Below are 22985 nucleotides of genomic sequence, written 5' to 3' on the forward strand. Positions count from 1 at the left end.
AGTTGCTGACACTGCTTGGCAGTTGGTGGTTATTCAACACATATTTATTGTGCATAAACACATGTCTCTACCTTGAACATCTTTAATAAGACTGTTAGAAAAGTTATCCTCAAATAACTTAAGGCTGTTAAACTGCAGAGTGGAAGTGGTGAAAAACACCTTTCGGAAAGAATTTCTTGTTAATTTTTGGTGCCTACATCAGCAAAGCTTGAGCTATTGGCTAAGATCTGAAATAGATCTGCACTGTATGTGATCAGTGTATTCATGATGATAAAATGGGATTCTGAGCACAGAATTCTTTCATTCTACTTATTAGTCAGTCTGTGATTTACTGGAAGGATGGGGAGGAGGATATTATAGGCTAGTAATTACTTGCTCTGCAGATTTTCTTGAGCCCATACTTGACTTTGAATTATTATCACCATGGTATGTTTAAAAAGTGCTTTGACATAAAGGGAATCATTTGCACAGCCTAGAAGTCTGTTATGTTTTGTTTTTAACTTAAGCAGTGCTTTGGTTTTAGGCAAAGTTTGAACTCTTTTTCATATGTCATGTGGCCTCATCCTGGAGGTTACGGCATTATTATTAGGAGATAATATATTTAGCTTTTACAGACTCAGACGAGTAATTTCTGGGAACTCATTGAACAAGGGGCTAGATGTGAAAAGAAGAAAACTTACAGACATGTGAAATAGATGTTTAAAAGGTTATTGTGAGTTCTTAGCAGTTCATAGAATACATGATTCAAGTGTTTGTGGTTACTATCAAGGGATGTATATATGCAGCTGGGCTCTAAAGGCTGAGCGCCAGAGAATTGATGCTTTCAAATTGTGGTGCTGGAGAAGACTCTTGAGAGTCTCTTAGACAGCAAGGAGATCAAACCAATCAATCCTAAGGGAAATCAACCCTGAATATTCATTGGAAGGACTGATGCTGAAGTTCCAATGCTTTGGCTACTTGGCGTGAAGAGTCGACTCACCAGAAGAAACCTTGATGCGGGGAAAGATTGCAGGCAAAAGGTGAAGAGGGTAGGAGAGGATGAGATGGTTAGACAGCATCTTTGACTCAACAGACATGAATTTGAGCAAACACGGGGAGATAGTGAAGGATGGGGAGTGTGGCGGGCTGCAGTCCATGGGGTCACCAAGAGTTGGACACAACTTAGCGACTGAACAAGAACAAAAATATGAAGTGGTTTGCTTTTTTCCATGTTGTTTATTTCATTACACTGTTCTGTAGATTATATGGGAAACCATTTTCTCTCCTGTGACTTTGAAGTACTACTACTGATATCTTCCTTGCATTGGTTGCAATCAGTTAATCCCCTCTGTTGTCACTTCCCTCATAACTTTTTGCATTGAAGAGTTTTCTTTTTCTTAGTCTCTCTCTCTTCTGTAGGACTTCCAATCATTGCTTCTCCCAGATTGCTGCCTCAGTGTCGTTTAGAGCAGTCCTTGAATCTTGAGTTTTTAAAATTCTACCTGTGTAACTTCTGAGTTTGTTTTTTGATCTCTTTTTAAAAATATTTATTTATTTGCCTACAGCAGGTCTTAGTTGCAGCATGTGGGATCTTTGTATCATGTGAGATCTTTCATTGCAGCACACCGATTCTTTGATTGTGGTGACAGTGAAAGATAAGTCGTTTAGTCGTCTCCAACTCTTTGTGACCCCATGGACTGTAGCCCACCAGGCCCCTCCATCCATGGTATTTTCCAGGCAAGAGTATTGAAGTGGGTTGCCGTTTCCTTCTCCAGGGATCTTTCCGGCCCAGGTATCGAACCCGGGTCTCCCACATTGCAGGCAGATGCTTTACCATCTGAGCCAATTGTGGCTTGCGGCGAAGTTCCGGAGTTGTGGCATGCGGGCTCAGTGCACGGGCTTAGTTACTCTGAGGCATGTGGGATCTTCCCAGACCAGGGGTTGAACCTGTGTCCCTGCACTGGAGGGTGAATTCTTAAACACTTCACCACCAGGGAAGTCAGTTTTCTGGTCTTAAAATGTGGAAAGTTGTGCTTGTTTCCTGAGAGGGTATATTTGTTTCCTAGGGCTGCAATACAAATTACCGCAGTCTGAGTGGCTTAAAGCAGGAAGGCATTCCCTCACAGTTTTGTTGGCCAGAAGTTCAAAATCAAGGAGTCGGCAAAGCTGTGCAGCCTCTGAAGGCCCTGCGAGACCCTCCCTTGTCTCTAGCTTTGGGTGCCTGTTGGCATTCATTGGCTTCTTAGGCTGGTGGCCAGTCACTCTAATCTGCCTTCATCCTCACTTTACTTTCTTTTGCATGTATGTGTGTGTAGAAGTCTCACTCTGCCTTGCTCTTGTATGTGTACTTTCATTGGATTTAGGGCCAACCCAGATAATCCAGGATGATCTCCTCATCTCGAGATCCTTAACTTAATTACATCTATAAAGACTCCTTTTCCAAATAAGATAACATTTGCAGGTCTGGGAATTAGGATGTGCACACACATCTTTTGGGGGTGGGTCTCTGTTCAACCTGCTACAGAAGAATTAAATGAAATGTAATTCATAGCATTTAGCTCAGTGCCTGATGAATGGAGGTATTCAATTCATGTTGATTCATTTCCCTTCTCTTTAGAAACCCACGCCCTCCAACATTCCACACCTGGGATGATTTCTGAGTTATGCTCAATTCGGAGCCTTCCTGTTCCACCCCGTCCCCCTTCTCTGCAGACCACAGTCTTCCTAACCTTCTACATCTGGGACTTTCTCACCTTCGTTAATGTTACTACTACTTTTTTTAATGTTGAGAATAACCTAGTTAACTGGTCATAGGGAAGTACTTAAAATTATTTATTTTAGCTGTTGCATGTGAACTCTTGGTTGTGGCATGTGGGAACTAGTTCCCTGACCAGGGATCAAACCCAGGTCCCCTGCATTGGAAACGTGGAGTTTTAGCCACTGGCCCACCAGGGAAGTCCCCATTAATGCTATTTCTCATCTTCACAGTGACCCCCGAGTCCTCTCCTCGCCTTTCTGTTTCTTCACACCATTTACCTCCTGGGACCGTTACAGCTTACTGTCCATTGCTGCCAGCGCTCCTCAGGTTGGATGGCTCATCTCTGAGTGTCCTCTGCAGCTGTGCCTCCGAGAGCCTCTGCTCGTGCCGTCCCACCAGTGGAGACGTTCCTCTCCCTCTTTCGTCTTACTCGCTTAGAGCCTTCACTTTAAATTCCTTCTTTTCTTGCTCTACTCAGGTCATGCTGCGGTCCCTCCTGCCCAACAAAATATCCTTTGACCTGGCTCTCTCTTACCTGTTCCAGCACTGGACTGCTTTCACTTTGTCCGCACAACTCTCTACTAATTTCTTTTTTTCCCCATTAGTTGGGTGAAACTGCTCTCTTGAAGGTTGACCAGGATCTAATAGCACTTTGATTTATTTGTTTTAAAAAATGTTTATTTGGCTGTATCAGGTCTTAGTTGTGGCATTTGGGATCTTGGATCTTTGTTGCAGTGTGTAGGAACTAGCTCCTTGACTAAGGATTGAACCCAGACACCCCTGCATTGGGAGAGCAGAATCTTAGTACTGAACCACCAGGGAAGTCCCTGTAATATTATTTTAAAAGGCTGACTGGGATGGTGATGAAGAGTTGGGTTGCTGGAGCTGTCTGCTGGGGGTAAATCCTACTTCCACTGCGTGCTAGTAAATTACTGTGTGACCTTGAGCAAATCACTGAACTCCATTTTCCTTATCTGTGAAATAGGAATATTAGTACCTACCTTACAGGGTTGTCAATTAGTTTATATAAAGAATTTCTGAGGAGGCCCAGTAGAGTTAAGTGCTAGGTATTAGCTTTTCATTTTTCAAGCTTTTTCCTTTTTTTCCTTATTGTCTGTCTTCTTCTCTGTGTTGACATTTGTCATGGTTGACCATTCCCTTTTTCTTTTGTCCGGTGGCTTCTTCACTGTGTTCCAGCTCAGATTAATTCATCTTGAGGTCTTTTAGTTTTATATCTTCTATTTGTGGTCTGAACTCCACCTTCTTATCTCCTTTCTAGATAATTTTTCCTGTGGTAATTCATCACCATGGTTCCCACTTTTGCTTTTGTATGAACATTTCCCCCAGTTGTATTTGTACCCCACTCTTCTTAGCTCTGCTGCTGCTAAGTCGCTTCAGTCGTGTCCAACTCTGTGCAACCCCATAGACGGCAGCCCACCAGGCTCCCCCGTCCCTGGGATCCTCCAGGCAAGAACACTGGAGTGGGTGGCCATTTCCTTCTCCAATGCATGAAAAGTGAAAGTGAAATTGCTCAGTCGTGTCTGACTCTTTGCGACCCCATGGACTACAGCCTACCAGGCTCCTCTGTCCGTGGGGTTTTCCAGGCAAGAGTACTGGAGTGGGGTGCCATCGCCTTCTCCGCTTCTTAGCTCTAGCACTGTGTTTATAATTGCGTGTGAGAATGTCTGACAACACAGTCTCCCTCTCAGAATCAGCTGTGCAGTTGACTTCTGATTTGTTAAAGGACCTGGAGATTGTGGCAGTCAGGAACAAGGATGTTGAGGTCAGAGGGATGTTGTGTTTGAGTCCTTCAGAGCCTAGGAAGCCTTTGCCAGATCACTGCAGACTGCAGAGCTCCTTGACTTGAATCCATTCTGTGCTTTGAAGGAGCGAAGCTACATGTGGAAAAGGGTGTGGAGACACAACTTTACAGCAGATACATTCCCTAGTTTTCTCACGTTGAGAATGAGGCATGTTCATTACTCTCTTTCCTCATAAACCCAGGGTAAGATGCCTACAAGCTATTGTAAAGTGTTGATTTTTTGAAGTGTTTTTCCCCGTAAGGTATAACTTCCCTTCCAACCCCTGGAAAACAGACTAGGTAAATAAGTGAAATTTATGTCTCACAGTGCAGAGGCAAATAGCAAATGAACTAAATTAGAGAACATGACATCATTTTAATGAAGCAGGACTGGCTTTTAGTGTTCTTTTGTCTTGAGACCAAAGGGCAAGCATGGGAAAGAATTGCCTATTTTCTGAAATGTAGTCACTTGTAAGATGGAATAGAAAAATCTCTCTTTTTTAAAAAACTATTTTTTGCAGCATTTGGGCTTCTTAATTCCCCTACCAGGGATCGACCCCTAGCCCCTTGAAGTGGAAGCATGGAGTCTTTACTACTGGACCACCAGGGTAGTCCCTGGAATAGAAATTTTAGACAAGGATTTCCTGGCTTGCCAATAAGACATTCTATTTTACAATAATGATGATTAGCAGGCATGTAGAGTTACCTGAGTGTGGGTTACTATAGTTTTATGATGTTTGGTAGTCAGTCTGGATTATTCCATGCTGGTTTCTTATGCCTTGAAACACTTTGACACATGGCCTTCCTCCTGTTAACAGTGCCTCTATTTAAATACAGCTTCATTCCTTAATGGGTTTTGATCTTTAGGGATTAAACCCATGAGGACCATTAACCTAAGGAATGTAACTCAATTAGCTGTGAATGATTTAAAATAAACTAATAGATTTTCCGTTTGGAGAGCTTGGTGTCTCACCTTTATTTTTTCTCCATCTGTCTAATGCATAGTAAACACATGCTTTTGGTAAATCACCCTTGTCGCAGGTGCCATCAGTAATCTTTTTTTTTTCTTTTTTTCTTAACAGTTTGGTTACCTAATATTTTGAAAGTTTTTAGGAAAATTTGACTTTGTTCTTTTCTATGCTTGTTATTGTCCTTGTTTCCTAAATTTGACTTGGTTTCAAGATTTGGATTTGATTCCTGGGTGGGGAAAGATCCCCTGGAGGAGGGCATGGCAACCCACTCCAGTATTCTTGCCTGGAGGATCCCATGGTCAGAGGAGCTTGGCAGGCAATAGTCCATGGGGTTGCAAAGAGATGGACACGACTGAGCGACTAAGCACACAAGATTCAAGCAGTTTTCTCTATTAGAGTAGGTATGTTAATTAAAAGAAAAAGCTATGTAGTTTGTGAAAATTCTATTTCCAGGACACACATGTATTCTTACTTTGTATATCCTTGTTTGGGGCAGTATTGTTTTTCCCAGTACTGATCTTGGCCTAATAACTCTTGACTCAGTCCTCCTTCTCCAGGTTTTTTCCCCGCCCCCAGTTTGGTGCATAACAAATAGTATAGGCTATTTACACCACTGATAACAAATTTCATATATAATTTTAGGATTAAATGATCCAAGATAATGGTAAAGTAGATGCTCGTAATCCATTTCATTTTTTTTCTCTGCGTCGTTTCAGTTGAAATCTTGGTTTAGGTAGAATTGCTAATGTCACTTTGGCTTTTCTTGAACATTTTACCACATTTTTGGTTGGCTGTTCTCTTTAGTTTTATTTTTCGCTTTGTCTCATCTGTCTGTGAAAGTCCACTAAAAAAACAGAAATTAATAAAAACTTGTGGGGTTTGTAAGCCTGGTTTAATAAATTCAAGCCTAAACAAGTTAGATCTAATTATAGGACTGATTTCCAGAGAGGATGTGGTGCATGTGTGCTAAGTCGCTCAGTCATGTCCGACTCTTGGCAGCCCTGTGGATTGTCTGTCCGTGGGATTCTCCAGGCAAGAATACTGGAGTGGGTTGCCATGCCCTTCTCCATGGGTTCTTCCTGACGCAAGAACTGAACCCATGTCTTACATTTCCTGCATTGGCAGGCAGGTTCCAGACAGGCGCCTAAAAACGATTGAGCTGGAGCTTATGTGAAACCTGCGTTTCTCTCTTATGGATTAAAGGTGAAAAAAAAAGTGTTAGTTTATTCCACTTCTCTGTTCTGTTTATTCTCTGCTCATTTGTACTTCGAGCAAGTTCAGATTTCAATAAAAGGAGAAAGGAGGTAGCAAACATTTTGCTCATCTCCCTGTGCAATCTCAAAGAGGCAGAACTGGGCCCAGAAAATGAGTTGGCATTTTTTATCTTTTAATTCAGGATTCATTTTTCAAGAGTGCCATTAGTGTGTTGAGAGACAGCTTATCTTAAAATTGAAAGAGTCATTAACCAAGCCTTGCAGTTTCTTGATTTTGCTGTGAAAATGAGCCTCCTCCTCTTGCCTGAATGGAACTTATGATTTTTAGCTTTATGCCTGGAGCATTTAGCGTAGAAGGGGCTTCCGAGAAACCCGGTGTAGTACTGCCATTTTTAGGTGAGAGAGCTGAGATCTGGTGCACTGTCCAGAGTTATGCCCAGCACTAGCAGAATCAGGACCAAGAAGGAAAGGGTCTTGCGACTTCTGTGCTTTTATGAGGAGGCCTGGTGTCTCAAAAGGCAGTGACTTTTGTAATCTTTGTCCAATTACCAGTTTCTCCCAGAGGAAAAAATAGAAATTATTCTTGCAGCACTTACCTTGGAGATTGAAATTAACAACTTGAAAATGCCGCGTTGATTTTTTAAAATTAAAATGAGACCACTAATGATGTATTTAAATTTTTTTTTTCTATTGAAGGACAGTTGCTTTACAGTATTGTGGAGGTCCCTGCTATACATGAATGTGAATCAGCCATGACTATGCGTGTATCATCCCACCCTTCTTGGTTATCATAGAGCGCCAGGCTAGTTATCTGTTTTACACATGATGTATACATGTCAATGCTACTCTCTCCACTTGTCCCACCTCTTCTCCCGCTGTGTCCACAGCCCACTCTCTACGTCTGTGTCCCCATTTCTTCTCTGTAAATAGGTTCATCGGTACTATTTCTAGATTGCATGCTGACGTGCTCAGTTGCGGCCAACTCTTTGCAACCCCATGGATTGTAGCCCGCCAGGTTCCTCTGTCCATGGAATTTTCCAGGCGAGAATACTGGAGTGGGTTGCCATTTCCTTCTCCACTAGATTCCATATGAATGCTTTAATAGATGATATTATAAATGATAATAGATGATTTGTTTTTCTGACTTCACTCTGTGTAACAGGTTCTAGGTTCATCCACCTCACTACAACCAACTCAGATTTGTTCCTTTTGAGGGTTGAGTTATATTCCATTGTGTATAGGTACCATATCTGCTTCACCTATTCCTCTGTCATTGGCCGTCTAGGTTGCTCCCATGTGCTGGCTATTGTAAATAGTCCTGCGACTTTGATTTTGATTTTGTCTGCTTTTACAATCCTGGTAGGTAGATTTGTGATTGAGAGTGTAAAATTTCAGGTAATCAAGAGAAAGTGCCAAGAGAGATTGTGATTCTAGATTATCCTATGTGTGCCCCTCAACACTGAGAATTTGAAAGATCTGTATCCAGATTAGACATGGTGATTTGTGACATATGTTTATGATTCATGAGGGAATTCTTATCTCTGTGGAGTCTTTGGTTTGAGGGTATTAATACAGAATTAGAGGAAACGAATTTTAGGATTATGTGGTTGAATGTGGTAAAGAATTATGTGGTAAGGAATGCCTTTCTGAAATTCCTGAGTATATTTTATAGTGGAAAATCATATGTGGATAAAGGAATTATGATATTTTGGATTGGTCATTTAGTCTCATTCTAGTTGACGGATGGATATTAATTTTTCATTTTAGTGTGTTTTAAAAGGAGTTTGTTTTTGTGAGTTCTTGATAATGGGAAATAGTAATTTTCTATTTGTTTTCCCGTTCGATGTGCTGATTGAATCAGTTTGGGTCTGTTGAGCAGTTCCTCAATTCTGAATATTATTTTTTTAATTTAAAAAAGCTAATTGAGTCATGTCATTCTTTTTTTTTTCTTTTATAGCCAACACATATCTCTTTATGGTACAAGCTCGAGGAATAATGTTAAGAGAAAATGTGAAAACAATAGGACATATGATCAGACTGTACACAAATAAAAACACTACACTCAACGGTACAGGTAAGACTGTTTCCTGCTTTAATTTTGCTTTACTTCTGCTTCTTAGCCTTGTCGTCATAAATTAGTAAACCAAATCTCTTCATCTTTGTCTTGCCTCCAAGTCACTTCCTGTTAAAGAGGAAGGTCTCCTGACTGCACTGGGAGGGCCCTTCACTGTGAGGACTGTCAAGTATTCTAGGACGTAAAAGATGTGATCACCCAGGTGATGGGGTTTTGTATAAAGATACTTAGGTTAATTCTTGAAAGCATAAGCAAAATATGAAAAATAACCTGTATTTTTCAATTCACCTTCCATATTAAAGACAACCACAAAGAGAGTCATTTATGCATCTTAGCCCTGCTGCCATCTCTCTTCATGCCCATTTTAATTCCTAAGATGATTTGCCAACTTTGTGTAGAAAATAGTTGTTTCAGTTACAGAAGAATGTTAATCATTGTATGGCATTTTTAGGAGCGAAAGGAAGAAATCATATAACGTTGGAAATCAGTAGCTGCTCTTGCCTTTTTAAAATATAACTTGAAGATTCTCCATCAGAATCACAGGAAGTTAAAGCCTCAGTAATAGGCCCAACTCATGATTTAATGACGGTAGAGCTAATGTGAGTAGCTCTCCTGTTGTGGAAGAATGCACGTGCTCCTCTGTGGCAGTGTTCTCCACATTGTCTCTGGAAGCTGTATTAGATGCTATTTTAAGGGTTCAGCGGCTGATTGTCACCTGTTGCATCCACTGTATTCTTATTTTAAGCAGTTAAAATTCAAGATTTAACTTATGTCACCAGTTCTTCATTCATTGCGTCACTATAAATCACACACACACACCCCCAACTTGCTAATAGGAAGTCCCTGTCCCTCCCAGTCATAGGTACATTTTCTTAAAATGTATGTTAAGGTGGGTAATAGTTTTAGACCCTTCTCAGATCTCAAGACTGTTGCAATTGATTCTTAATTTCAGTGTCACACATGCTTCTACAAAATCTGTTCTAGTCATTTGCCTAATTTGTGCTTTGATGCCACCAATCAATGTTTTTTAATCACCCTTAATTTTCTTCTTCCTTTTAACTTTAAAGAAATTTCCTTCAGAAGGATGGTCTCATCTGAGTTGGTATTTTAATAGTACAGTGAAAGTCTCATGAACTGGTCTTCTGCCTGAGTTAGTCTTCTGAATAATAGGTCAATTTTAGAGAAGTTGAAACATTTTAAAAGCTTCACTGGGATTTGTCCTGGTTGAATAAGTTGGTTGTGAAAGTGTTCATTAAAAGTTTGTTCAACTGTACAGAAGTATTAAGCATCTTTAGGTTACTGTATTTGTGTGAGTGAGTGCTTATAAAATCTGTGTATAATTAGGTTCTTTTCCCAGGGTGTGAATAAGTTATAAGTGTGAGTATTGTGCTTCATTAGGAGAATTAGTTATTTGGGCAAGATGAACCCCACCTCCAACCCCAACTGCAATACTTCACAACTGAAAAGAAATTCCCTCCTCCCCTCACTAAATCAGAGTTTCAGTGAAGACCAAACAACGAATGCATCCTTTGATTAAAGTTTGCTTTTTGTGAACCTTTGGAAGCCTTTCAGTTGGTTCCTTTACTGATGGTGCAGCTCTTCTCAGGAGACTGTCATTGTCAGTTAGGAATTGGGTTTGGTTGTAAGAGAAAGCTGACTACAGTGGTTTAAACACACGAGGCTTACGTTCTTGTGTGAATGAAGTCTGGAGTTTGGATAACTTCCTTTTGTTGAGAAACTCTTCACACGCTTTCCCCTTCTGCTCTGTCATGTTTCACAGGCTGAGACACTGGGGGTCTCCGGGCTTCATTCTGGTCTTGGGTCATTAGAAGGAGCACTGGAAGAAAGGGAAAAGAAACAGTTCCCCCTTGGTAAAGATCCTTCCCAGACGTCCCACGTGGTAATTCCACTCATGTCTTGTTGCTGTTTTTCAGTTGCTAAGTCGTGTCTGACTCTGCGGCCCCATGGACTACAGCATGCCAGGCTTCCCTGTCCTTTACTATCTCCTGGAATTTTCTCAGATTCATGTCCACTGAGTCAGTGGTGCTATCTGTCTCATCCTCTGCCTCCCTCTTCTCCTCTTGCCTTCAGTCTTTCCCAGCATTAGACTCTTTCCCAATGAATTAGCTCTTCGCATCAGGTAGCCTAAGTATTGGAGCTTCAGCATCAGCTTCAGTCCTTCCAGTGAACATTCAGGGTGGATTTCCTTTAGGATTGACTGGTCTGGTCTTGTTGCAGTCCAAGCAAGAGACTCTCAAGAGTCTTCTCCAACACCACAGTTCAAAAGCATCGAGTCTTCAGCACCCAGCCTTCTTTATGGTCCAACTTCACATCTGTACATGACTACTGGAAAAACCTTGGAAGAAAAGTTATGACCAACTTAGATAGTATATTCAAAAGCAGAGACATTACTTTGCTGACTAAGGTCCATCTAGTCAAGGCTATGGTTTTTCCAGTGGTCATGTATGGATGTGAGAGTTGGACCGTAAAGAAGGCTGAGCGCCGAAGAATTGATGCTTTGGAACTATGGTGTTGGAGAAGACTCTTGAGAGTCCCTTGGACTGCAAGGAGATCCAACCAGTCCATTCTGAAGGAGATCAGTCCTGGGATTTCTTTGGACGGAATGGTGCTAAAGCTGAAACTCCAGTACTTTGGCCACCTCATGCGAAGAGTTGACTCATTGGAAAAGGCTCTGATGCTGGGAGGGATTGGGGGCAGGAGGAGAAGGGGACGACAGAGGATGAGATGGCTGGATGGCATCACTGCCTTGATGGACGTGAGTCTGAGGGAACTCCGGGAGTTGGTCCTGGCGTGCTGCGATTCATGGGGCCGCAAAGAGTCGGACACGACTGAGCGACTGCACTGAACTGGAAAAACCATAGTTTTGACTATACAGACCTTTGTCAGCAAAGTGACATACTTAATTGTGAGGGAGACTGGGAATGATAGTCTTTGAGCTGGGCTCCTGGTGCTCTGAATGAAATTGGGATTCTGTCCCTGGTGGCTCAGATAGTAAAAAATCTACCTGCAATGCAGGAGATGCGGGTTGGGAAGATCCCATGGAGAAAGGAATGGCAACCCAGTCTAGTATTTTTGCCTGGAGAATTCCATGGACAGAGGAGCCTGGCAGTCTACAGTCGATGGGATTACAAAGATTCAGACACGACTGAGTAACTAACACTTTCATTCTACCTAGGAAGAAAGGGAAAATGGAGTTTGAATAGGTAGCTATGAAGCATTGCCGTGTTCATTTATATTGAGCAGCTAGTATAGTTAATACTCAGCTTGATATTGGAGATACAACATGAAGAGAAATATCCTTTCAAAACTGTGCTTTCCAACAGCATGGTCTTTCTCCCACATTGCCACATTACATTTTTTAGGGAAAATAATCTTGAAATAATCTTGAAACTTTAGATCTAGAAGGACCATTAGACATCACTTGCTTCAACCCCATTATTATACATCTGGGACGACAGAGCCCAGATGAAGTGACCAACCCAGGGCTGCACAGCTTGTAACTGGTCAACCAGGGCGAGAGCTTGTCTTCCCTACTGCTGATGTTCTCTGGTTTAAGGATCAAAAGATTCTGGATCTAGTACTTGTTCTTATACCAACTAACCTGTGAATATTTAACAGATTCTGCAAGTTCTTTATGCCCAGCTTTTTCATTTACCTTGTTTCATAGAATTACAGGACTAAAATGAAAATCTGGCATGTAGCATTCACTGTAAAAGGCAGATATTATTGTAAGTCATGTCCAAATCTTTTGCAACCCTGTAGACTATAGCCTGCTAGGTTCCTCTGTCCCTGGGATCCTGGGCAAGAATCATGGAGTGGGTTGCCGTTTCCTTCTCCCGGGGGTCTTCCTGACTCAGAGATTGAATCCAAATCTCCTGAATCAGCATGGAGATTCTTTACCACTGAGTCACCAGGAAAGCCCCAAAGGCAGATAGTACAATTCAAAAATAAAGGATTCCTACCTCCCCCACCCCCCACCCCCAAAAAGAATAAAAGATCTTCATTTTATGGACGATCTCTAGGAGATCTTCTGGGAGAGATGGAACTGTAAATAGCTACTTATAATGCAGTGATTTATTTCTGTGCAGATGTGTACAGATAAAATCTGCCCAAAAGGAGACAGTGGTCAGTAAGGTGTACAAAGGACTAATTGGGCTCCAGGGAAGAGTTGAGGAATATGTATTGACTCACTGAAAATTTATCACTTAGATTAGATCTTTAAAATACTCATCATAAGAAAAAAATATGTAACCATGTGATGGATGTTAATTAATTAGCCTGGTGATAATCATTTCACAATATATCCAAGTATCAAATCATTATGTGGTACACTTTAAACAATACAGTGTTATATGCCAATAAAACTAGTTAGCAAAAAGCATAATATTTAACACTTAGTGGCAAATTGTGATATTTCTAAGTACATTTAATTCCAAATAGGATTTTTTAACCTGTCCCTGACATTCTGAAGCATCAAGTGTAAAGAGATTTACATAAAACTTTTGTAAAGAAATCATGTACTTTTATAATCAAATGGTACCTTGCCTTGGAGTCAGTCAAATTAGGAAAACAAAATGTATTCAGTGGGCAGTTATCAGAACGGATGACAAAGGTCACGTGCTGTTAGAGCCAGTAGGCCTGTTAGAAATAAGCCAGCACACTTCCTCATTTGGCGGGTGCATGGTGGGAGGCCCTCGGACTTGGCCAGCCTGACATGGCAAGCAGTAAATAGACCAGAACACTCACTGGGTTTCTATTACCTGCTTTAAGCCTCAGGGGAAACAAAGCCCTGGAGAGGGTTCATTTGGCCTGTTCTCCTAAGATCCAGTGAGAGCCAAGGAGGGGCTTGTCTAACAGTTTTCACTCTGGGTTCCTTTTTTTTTTCCGGTGTAGCTCTGAAAGGGAGGAAGAAGGCAGGGGCCCAGGTCTCACTGTGTTTTCATCCGTTCATTAGATGAAATAGTGTCTGCATTTTACAACGGTTGTGGTAGATCGGCCTCTGGAGCGTGTGTCATGCATCACCTTTTAAAGCTCCTGGGTTTTGAAGCTGGGGGTGTGCCACATGGGCCTCAGCCCTTTGGTAGGAATAACAATTTTGTGGGTTTATTACATCATAGTCTCCCAGAGTTTAAATCATTGTTGGCCACATTCTCAGTTGTGAAGTATTCATTTGTAGTAAGTGTCTTCTGTGTTGTAGATGCTGTATTAGATCTTAGAAATCAAAGGCAATTTGATTTCAATTAAAAGAGATTTACAGACATGGCAAGGGGGTGCATAGTTCTTATATACACAATACACTGGGATGATGTAACTACCACTGCATGCATTACTGAAGGGTACAGACATTTTTATTAGCCTGACAATGAGTTAATGCTCTTGTGAGCATTTATAAGGATGTTGTCAAGAGTCACATGTTTTAGCTAAAAAACTTTCTATTTAAAGGATAAAATTTAATGATACTGCATGTCTCTGAGGGTTTTTTTAAATTGATTCTTTATAAATTGATAAAAGGGATCCATGGTTTTTTTCGTGACAAATTCAGTCATTTAAGCATGAAAATAAAAAGTGAAAACAATCCTCCAGCCCTCCCATTGACACGAGACTCCCCAGAGAGAGCCATGTTAACAGTCTGTTTTGCAAAGAGGTCTGGAGAGCTTTAAACCTCTGTGACTTGGATGTGGATTTAGAGTCAGAGTCTGTGGCTAAAAGAGGGGGCCCGGTCTTTAATGACAAGACTTAATAAATTATGTATAGTAAGAAAATGCTCTTATTTAAATTTATATGACATTAAGAAATTAATTTGGGATTGTGTGTTAATATTTGTCTTCTTTGGGATTATAAGAAAATGGGCCTTTGGACCACAGAAAGGCAGTGGACTCCTAGGGACAAGCTTATTTATCTTCTATTTTCAGCTCCTACAAATGCACAGTATAGAGTAGATGCTTGGCTGGCATCATTTGAGTCCCCAATAAAAGGAGAAGAGTTTGTTTGTTTTACTAGAAATTTGATATATATATATCTACAGTTTTTAAAGGATTTTGAAAAAAGAATCAGAACTTTCCTGGACTTCCTGACACTTATTTTGAAGCTTCCCAGGTGACGCTAGTGGTAAAGAACCTGCCTGCTATTGCAGGAGATGAGGGTTTGTTCCCTGGATTGGGAAGATCTCCTGGAGAAGGAAATGGCAAGATTCTGGAATTCTTGCCTGGAGAATCCCATGGACAGAGGAGCCTGGTGGGCTACAGTCCATAGGGTCACAGAAAGACAGACATGATTGAAGTGACTCGGCACGCACACTTGTGTCATGCTTTAGTTCAGTTCAGTGGCTCAGTCGTGTCTGACTCTTTGTGACCCCGTGAATCGCAGCACGCCAGGCCTCCCTGTCTATCACCAACTCCCGGAGTTCACCCAAACTCATGTGCATCGAGTCGGTAATGCCATCCAGCCATCTCATCCTCTGTCGTCCCCTTCTCCTTCTGCCCCCAATCCCTCCCAGCATCAGGGTCTTTTCCAGTGAGTCAGCTCTTTACATCAGGTGACCAAAGTATTGGAGTTTCAGTTTCAGCATCCGTCCTTCCAGTGAATACCCAGGACTGATCTCCTTTAGGATGGACTGGTTGGATCTGTTTGCAGTCCAAGGGACTCTCAAGAGCCTTCTCCAACACCACAATTCAAAAGCATCAATTCCTCGGTGCTCAGCTTTTTTCACAGTCCAACTCTCACATCCATACATGACCACTGGAAAAACCATAGCTTTGACTAAACGGACCTTTGTTGGCAAAATAATGTCTCTACTTTTGAATATGCTGTCTAGGTTGGTCATAACTCTTTTCTTCCAAGGAGTAAGCGTCTTTTAATTTCATAGCTGCAGTCACCATCTGTTGTGATTTTGGAGCCCCCCCCCCAAAAAGTCTGACACTGTTTCCACTGTTTCCCCATCAATTTGTCATGAAGTGATGGGACCAGATGCCATGATGTTAGTTTTCTGAATGTTGAGCTTTAAGCCAACTTTTTCACTCTCCTCTTTCACTTTTCATCAAGAGGCTTTTTAGTTCCTCTTCACTTTCTGCCAGAAGGGTGGTGTCATCTGCACATCTGAGGTTATTGATATTTCTCCCGGCAGTCTTGATTCCAGCTTGTGCTTCTTCCAGCCCAGCATTTCTCATGATGTACTCTGCATATAAGTTAAATAAGCAGGGTGACAATATACAGCCTTGACGTACTCCTTTTCCTATTTGGAACCAGTCTGTTGTTCCATGTCCAGTTCTAACTGTTGCTTCCTGACCTGCATACAGGTTTCTCAGGAGACAGGTCAGGTGGTCTGGTATTTCCATCTCTTGAAGAGTTTTCCACAGTTTATTGTAATCCACACAGTCAAAGGCTTTGGCATAGTCAATAAAGCAGAAATAGATGTTTTTCTGGAACTCTCTTGCTTTTTCCATGATCCAGCGGATGTTGGCAATTTGATCTCTGGTTCCTCTGCCTTTTCTAAAACCAGCTTGAACATCTGGAACTTCGTATCTTTAAATCTTTCAGATATCTATGGATGAGATACAGGTGTGGCCTCCTAGAAGGGTTTGTTTTTGTCGTTTTTGTCTGTCCCTGCATGTATTGGCATAAAAACCGATAATGTCCACTGAACCCCTCAGTCCTCTGTCTTAAAGGGCTTTCCTTACCAAACGGTCTGCAGGCTTCCCTGGAGAAAGGCATGAGTCGGGGAGGACTTTGTTACTGGGGCTTTCTCACTTTCTGGTGGAATAGGTCTTAGCCACTGTACCGTCACTGGGCCCTATTTGTCACGTTGAGGTTTTCTGGTAATACACTTACCTTCAAACCTGACTGACAACTTGCCAAATTCATGAGGAGTTTCCACTTATTAATAAGGGGCTCTGGTCTGCAGGCCCCCTCCCAGCAGGTAGGCCTGAAGGGTGTGTGTATTTGCTCCAAAGTGTCTTCCTGGCTCCCAGGCTGCATCTCCTTCTACTGTTGTTTTTTCTTTTCTTTTTTTTTTTTTAAGAATGTCTTCAGTTTACTTTGTTATTTATTGGTCACACCTGTGGCTTGCAGAGCTTTGTTCCCTGACGAGGGATTGAACCTGGGCCCTTGGCAGTGAAAACAAGAAATCTTAACCACTGGACCACCAAGGAATTCCCTTCATTGTATTTTGATGATGCATGAATGTTTGTTAGGTCGTGACATGGACCAGAGGTATTTAGGTTTCTTTGATTCTTCTCAGGTGCTTCATATTCAATTTCCAGGAGTCTGCGGTGAGAAGGTTTAACTTTTGCAGTTCAGTAAGCCTGTGATTTTGACCCTCACTCTTCTGCTTGCTGGTCACTGGTAGGCAGACCTCCCTTTTAAGTCATATGTCCATTTTCCCCTTTCCTAATTCTCTTCTTGCTGGCCAGTTCTTATAGGAATGCCTTTTTCATTAGAGCAGATTACTGAGGACTGAAATAAAGTCTTCGTATTTTCCAAAGTGGCTGCTGGAACTTTATTTCCTGTGGGTACAGAGTTTGTGATCCAGAAGAGAGACAGTGGTGTAATCAGCTGTTTCCATTTCTCGGCTCTTACTGCGTGCTGGTCTCATTCTCTTAGGCCAGCTTCGTCTTGCAGAGCAGGAAGCTATCAGGTCATGGTTCCCAGATTTGCATCTCAGAATTGCTTGGAACTTTGTTCCAGAAAGGGACTGAGACGTGATCTCCTCGGTTCCAAGTTAAAAAATTCCGAAGGCTCTTGATTGTTGCAGGTTGAGGGGCTCATTTCTAAAGCAGTCACTCCCAGCTGAAGTTCCTGAATATGCGTATGGACTTGGGGTTGTTCTGAGCACTTTGTACACTTACCTTTCTGAAATCTGAAAATGACAACAGAAGAGAAACTTTTCTTCTCTTGCTTTGTACCACCAAGCTAGTGCATGTTGGCGCAGGATTTGAACTCAGTACTTGATTTTGGCACTCTAAACCAGTACCTCTGTGTTCCATAATTTGCTGACTCTAAAAATAATAGACCTAATGTAATAATACCTCCAGGGTGCTCCAGAAACTGCAGCCCACGGGTTGGGTATGACCAATTTAAGACTTTTAACTGGGCTGTATTGCAGAAGTCAGTTGAGTGGGTAAATCTCAGTTTCTTAAGTGTGAGGCGGTGAGGAAAACATTACTCCCACCGTCTACTCTCTTTGGCTGCAAATGCAGTGTGCTGTGGCCATGTGGGTGTCCAGAGCACCCTGGGCTGCCTGATAGCGGTGATCATCCCCCTGGAGCACTTTCTTTGTATATATATTAATATATATGTATATATGTTACTGTATTTTATTTTTGGCTGTGCTGGGTTTTCATTGCTGCATGTGGGCCTTCTCTAGTTGTGGCAAGCAGGGGCCACTCTTTGTTGCGGTGCACGGCTTCTCATTGTGGTGGCTTCCTTGGCCAGGGGGTTAAGAATCTCCCTGCCAGTGCAGGGCACACCGGTTTGATCCCTGGTTGGGGAAGATCCCACATGCCACAGGGCAACTAAGCCCAAGCACCACAACTGCTGAGCCCACGCTCTCGCCCCCCTGGTATACTTTCACTCCCCCTTTGCATCTAGCTCGGCTGGGGGAGGGATGGGAGCAGGTGTTTTCTGCTGGTGGCAAATGAGTCTGCTGTGTGTGTACACACAGGGACCCGGCTGCTCTGCTCCCAGACTCATCCCAGGGTCCCTGGGGAAATCATGCTGAGAGGTCCCTTCTGGCAGCCGTGAAGGGTGAATGGGAGAGCAGTCCTGGCAGGTGTAGTTTGCTTTTCCCGAGTTCTTTCTAGATAATTGCCTTTTAAGTGCTGCTGTGGATCGCAGAGTGTAGTCTTTACACAGTGACAGCCACATATTTCATACTAGGAGCAAAGCAAAAGGCAATTTTTTGGTCGTAACTTTTTTTTCTCTCTTTCTCTGTCTAAGATTATCCTGAAGGCAATAATTCAAGTGATTATCTTGTTCAAACAACAACATATCTTCCGGAAAACTTCACATATTCACCATACCTCCCCTGCCCAGAAAAACTGCCTTACATGCGTAAGTTTCATCTCGTTTTCACTTCAAGTATGTGCTTGTATTATAATAACATAATAAAATTCACATGGTTTGAGCACACCACCCTCAGGTCATTATCAGGGTGCTCATATTCATATCGTGTAGCATGTTATTATATTTGACTTTTGGGGGGTGCAGAGCAATTTTTTTGTAGTGAAGAGGAGGATTGAAAACCTGAAGAAAAGCTTTTCACTTACCCAGAAATAACCTCTGTTGTGAGTTTCATGTGTATTCTTAAAATTACTCTTAGAGTGACTTTAATATCTTTTATATAGATAGAAAATTAGAATTTTGCAAAGGCTTTAAGAATTTATATAAGTGGTTTTAAAACTGCATTTTTTCCTGTAACTTGCTTTCTTAGTTATTTTTTGAGAACTGTCCATGTTGATACATTTATTGTCATTAACTATCATGCAGTATAAAAACGTGAACTGTGTGCGTGTGTGCTAAGTCGTGGCCGACCCCATGGACTGTAGCTCTCCAGGCTCCTCTGTCCGTGGGATTTTCCTGGCAAGAATACTGGAGTGGGTTGCCATGTCCTTCTCCAGGGGCTGTCCCAACCCCGGGATCAAACCTGCATCTCCTGTGTCTCCTGCCTTGCAGGTGGCTTGTTCACCACCAAGCCACGGGGGAAGCCCACTGTAGAGTGTATTTTTGAATAAATGTATGATATTTCATTTACCTTTCTCTCTGCTGATGAAAATTTAGTTTGTTTCTAATACTTTGCTATCACAAAGCAGCGCTGTAAGGACAGCATCAGGCATTTCCTTGTGCCCAGAAGCATTATTGCTGGGCTGGCTGGCAAGGTTGCACTCCCCAGCAGCTATCCCCATTGATATCCCCAGGAGCAAAGCACGAATGCATTGCTCTGATACTGATGGACTTTTAAGATTTTTGCCTTTCTTATGGATAAAACACTTTCTGCTATTACGATAAATTTAAAAAGATATCTTGTCTAAGTGTTTACTTTTCTTCATTACTAGCGGCCTTGAGTGACTTTTCCTGTGTTTGTGAGTAGTTCTGAATTTTCTCCTGTGACTCAGTCACTGCTTTATTGGCTCCTTATTGGTTAGTTAGATTTTTGTATGGATCAGTGGGAGTTCTTTATATATTCTAGCGGTGTCCTACTGTCTGCTATTTGTGTTGTAATTGGCTTGTCTTTTCATTTTGTTTATGGAATCATGAATTTTAAAATTATGTTTCTAAGTGTATCAATCACATTAAGGCTTTCACTTTTTTTTTGGTCTCAAGAAAGCTTTCCTTGTTACCCAAAAGCCATACAAATACTCTCTTATTTACTTCTAATAATTTTGTTTCATATTTTTGTGTATAATGTGAGATAAGGGCAAGATACTATGTCTTTTTTTCAAAATTATGAAGATAATACATTATCATTTAAAAAAAAAAAGCTCTATAATCACTCAGAAGCCACGGAGCTGTTATTTGCAGGTTTTCATTGTTTGTGTCTGCACCTCCCCCGCCCTGATTTTAAGCATACTTCATACATATAAGTTAGTATCTTGATCTTTATATAGTTAAAATTTAAATAAACATTATTTGGAATTGCTTATTTTTAATGTCCTAAGTAAGTGTGTTTTTATGTCTTTATATAACTTTTCTTTATTGAGGAAGTTAGCCTGGTGTATTTGTAGGATTTTTCAGTGTATTTTTGATAGATAGTGTATAACTATAATTAAAAGTAAGAGTCATCTTTTCTCACCATCTAAGGCCATGGCTCTCACACTTTGGGTGCATCAGAATCTCTGGACAGTCTTGTAAAGTGCACATTTCTGTGCCCAGCCCTCAGAGTTCTGGTCAGTAGATGTGGAGTGGGGTGTGAGAAGTTTCACTTCTAACAAGCTGCCAGGTCACGTTGATGTTGGTGATCCTTGGGCCACAGACCCACTGATCTGGAATCAATCTTGGCTGTGCTATAGCCTGGGGAACGTTTATAATTCTTGGGCCCAACCCCTGAGTTTCTGATTTTTATTAATTGAATGTGAGGCCTCAGGTTTTCTTTTTTAATTAATTAGTTTATTTTGGCTGTGCTGGGTTTTTGTTGCTGCGAGGGCTTTTCTCTAGTTGCGGTGAGCGGGGGCTACTCTAGCTGCAGAGCTGGGGCTCCTCATTGTGCTGGCTTCTCTTATTGCAGAGCACAGGCTCTGGGGGGCACGGGCTTCAGTCGTTGCAGCATGTGGACTCAGCAGTTGCGGCTCCGGGGCTCTAGGGCACAGGCTTAGTAGTTGTGGCTCATGGGTTTGGTTGCCTCTCGACATGCAGGGTCTTCCTGGGATTGAACTTGTGTCTCCTGCACTGGCAAGTGGATCCTTTACTACTGAGCCATCAGGGAAGCCTGAGGCCTCAGTATTGGTTTTTTTTTTCCAAATCTCAGTTGATTCTAGTACTGTAACCTTCTTTGCTGCTGCTGCTGCTAAGTCGCTTTAGTAGTGTCCGACTGTGCGACCCCATAGATGGCAGCCCACCAGACTCCCCTGTCCCTGGGATTCTCCAGGCAGGAACACTTGAGTGGGATGCCATTGCCTTCTCCAGTGCATGAAAGTGAAAAGTGAAAGTGAAGTCGCTCAGTCACGTTTGACTCTTCGCGACCCCGTGGACTGCAGCCTACCAGGCTCCTCCGTCCATGGGATTTTCCAGGCAAGAGTACTGGAGTCGGGTGCCATCGCCTTCTCCAGTAACCTCCTTTACTGTCCCATAATAGGGACTGAAGCTGTGGTTTTTGTACCTGTATATTTGTCAACTTTGTCATTGCAGTTTAGGCCTTCTAAAAATGAGTGTTTCTGTCTGTGCAGTGCTGAAACCACTGGGTGATGCTCTGTCGAAATATTGATTATAATAATTTCATTTTCATAATTTGCATATTCAGGGATTGAGAGTTTTAGGAAGTCTTTCTGTTCTTGGTTTAGCTGCCACTTTCTTAATTAGTGCTTTGTGGGTGCTTGTTTCGGAGCATCTGCTTGCCAGGCCGTCCTGTCCCCCGTCCTGTCCCTGCCCTGTCCCCCAGCCCCGTAACTCATGAACGCTCCTGTCACGGGCTTGAAAGATGGCGTCACAGCTGCCCTCCCTGCCTTTCTCGGAATGTCTGCTCATTCCCTCTGCTTCCATCAGTCTTACATTCTTTTGAAGAAGAAGATCACATCAATTTGTCCAGTCACTTTTTCACAGAAGGACTTTTCAGGGCTCTGTTGGCTTTGCGTCCAGCTCCAATCCCTTGTCCAGTTAGCTGTGGCCAGCATGATGGGACGTTTAACAGAAAATATCGTCACATGCAGAAACTCCTGAGGAGGGGGCCACGGGCACAGCTACCACATTGAGGCTTCTACCAAGAGGGCTGGTGTGAGCCACCCTGGAGACCCCTGCACTAGCCTTGTCACCGCTGCACAGTCGAGCCTGTTTGCCTGTCTGTAAAATCTGGAATGATATGTGAACTTCATGAGGATAAAGAGAAGCACAGCGCCAGAAGCTTGGTGGTTGTTAATTTGCTATTCCCTCTCCTTTTCCTCATTTCCTTGAATGATGGAGCCAGATTTTACAATGATCAGGGGCGTAAGAAACCTAGGAGAAATGTGTAGAGTGAAGGCATTTATTTTTACTTATCTATGCATCCTTAAATTTTTTTTTTAATTAGCAGATTTTTTTCCCATCGGTGACAGAGAAAAGCATAATAAAATACCTAATTATAAAAATCTTGTCGTAATGTCATACAAAGTGATTGAATTCTATACCTCCCCAAGTAATAGTTAAGGAGAGGCTGTGTAAAAAGAGAAAAGGAAAGATATAAGCATCTGAATGCAGAGTTCCAAAGAATAGCAAGAAGAGATAAGAAAGCCTTCTTCAGCAATCATTGCAAAGAAATAGAGGAAAACAACAGAATGGGAAAGACTAGAGATCTCTTCAAGAAAATTAGAGACACCAAGGGAACATTTCATGCAAAGATGGGCTTGATAAAGGACAGAAATGGTATGGACCTAACAGAACCAGAAGATGTTAAGAAGAGGTGGCAAGAATACACGGAAGAACTGTACAAAAAAGATCTTCATGACCCAGATAATCATGATGATGTGCTCACTAATCTAGAGCCAGA

The 22985-nt window shown here is 42.0% G+C and overlaps 1 protein-coding gene across 2 annotated transcripts in view; it reads left to right on the plus strand.

Annotated features, from left to right (window-relative positions):
- B4GALT6 (beta-1,4-galactosyltransferase 6) overlaps positions 1–22985 on the plus strand; it is a 66699-nt gene that overhangs the window by 11989 nt on the left and 31725 nt on the right. Inside the window, exons 2-3 of one of the 2 annotated variants that reach the window (XM_068993850.1) lie at positions 8681–8797; positions 18752–18865. In XM_068993850.1, coding sequence (XP_068849951.1) covers positions 8681–8797; positions 18752–18865 — 231 coding nt within the window. The remainder of the gene's footprint in view (positions 1–8680; positions 8798–18751; positions 18866–22985) is intronic. The other variant, XM_068993851.1, reaches the window with a different exon arrangement.

The sequence above is a fragment of the Capricornis sumatraensis genome, chromosome 21, assembly GCF_032405125.1.
Source record: "Capricornis sumatraensis isolate serow.1 chromosome 21, serow.2, whole genome shotgun sequence".
Taxonomy (NCBI): domain Eukaryota; kingdom Metazoa; phylum Chordata; class Mammalia; order Artiodactyla; family Bovidae; genus Capricornis; species Capricornis sumatraensis.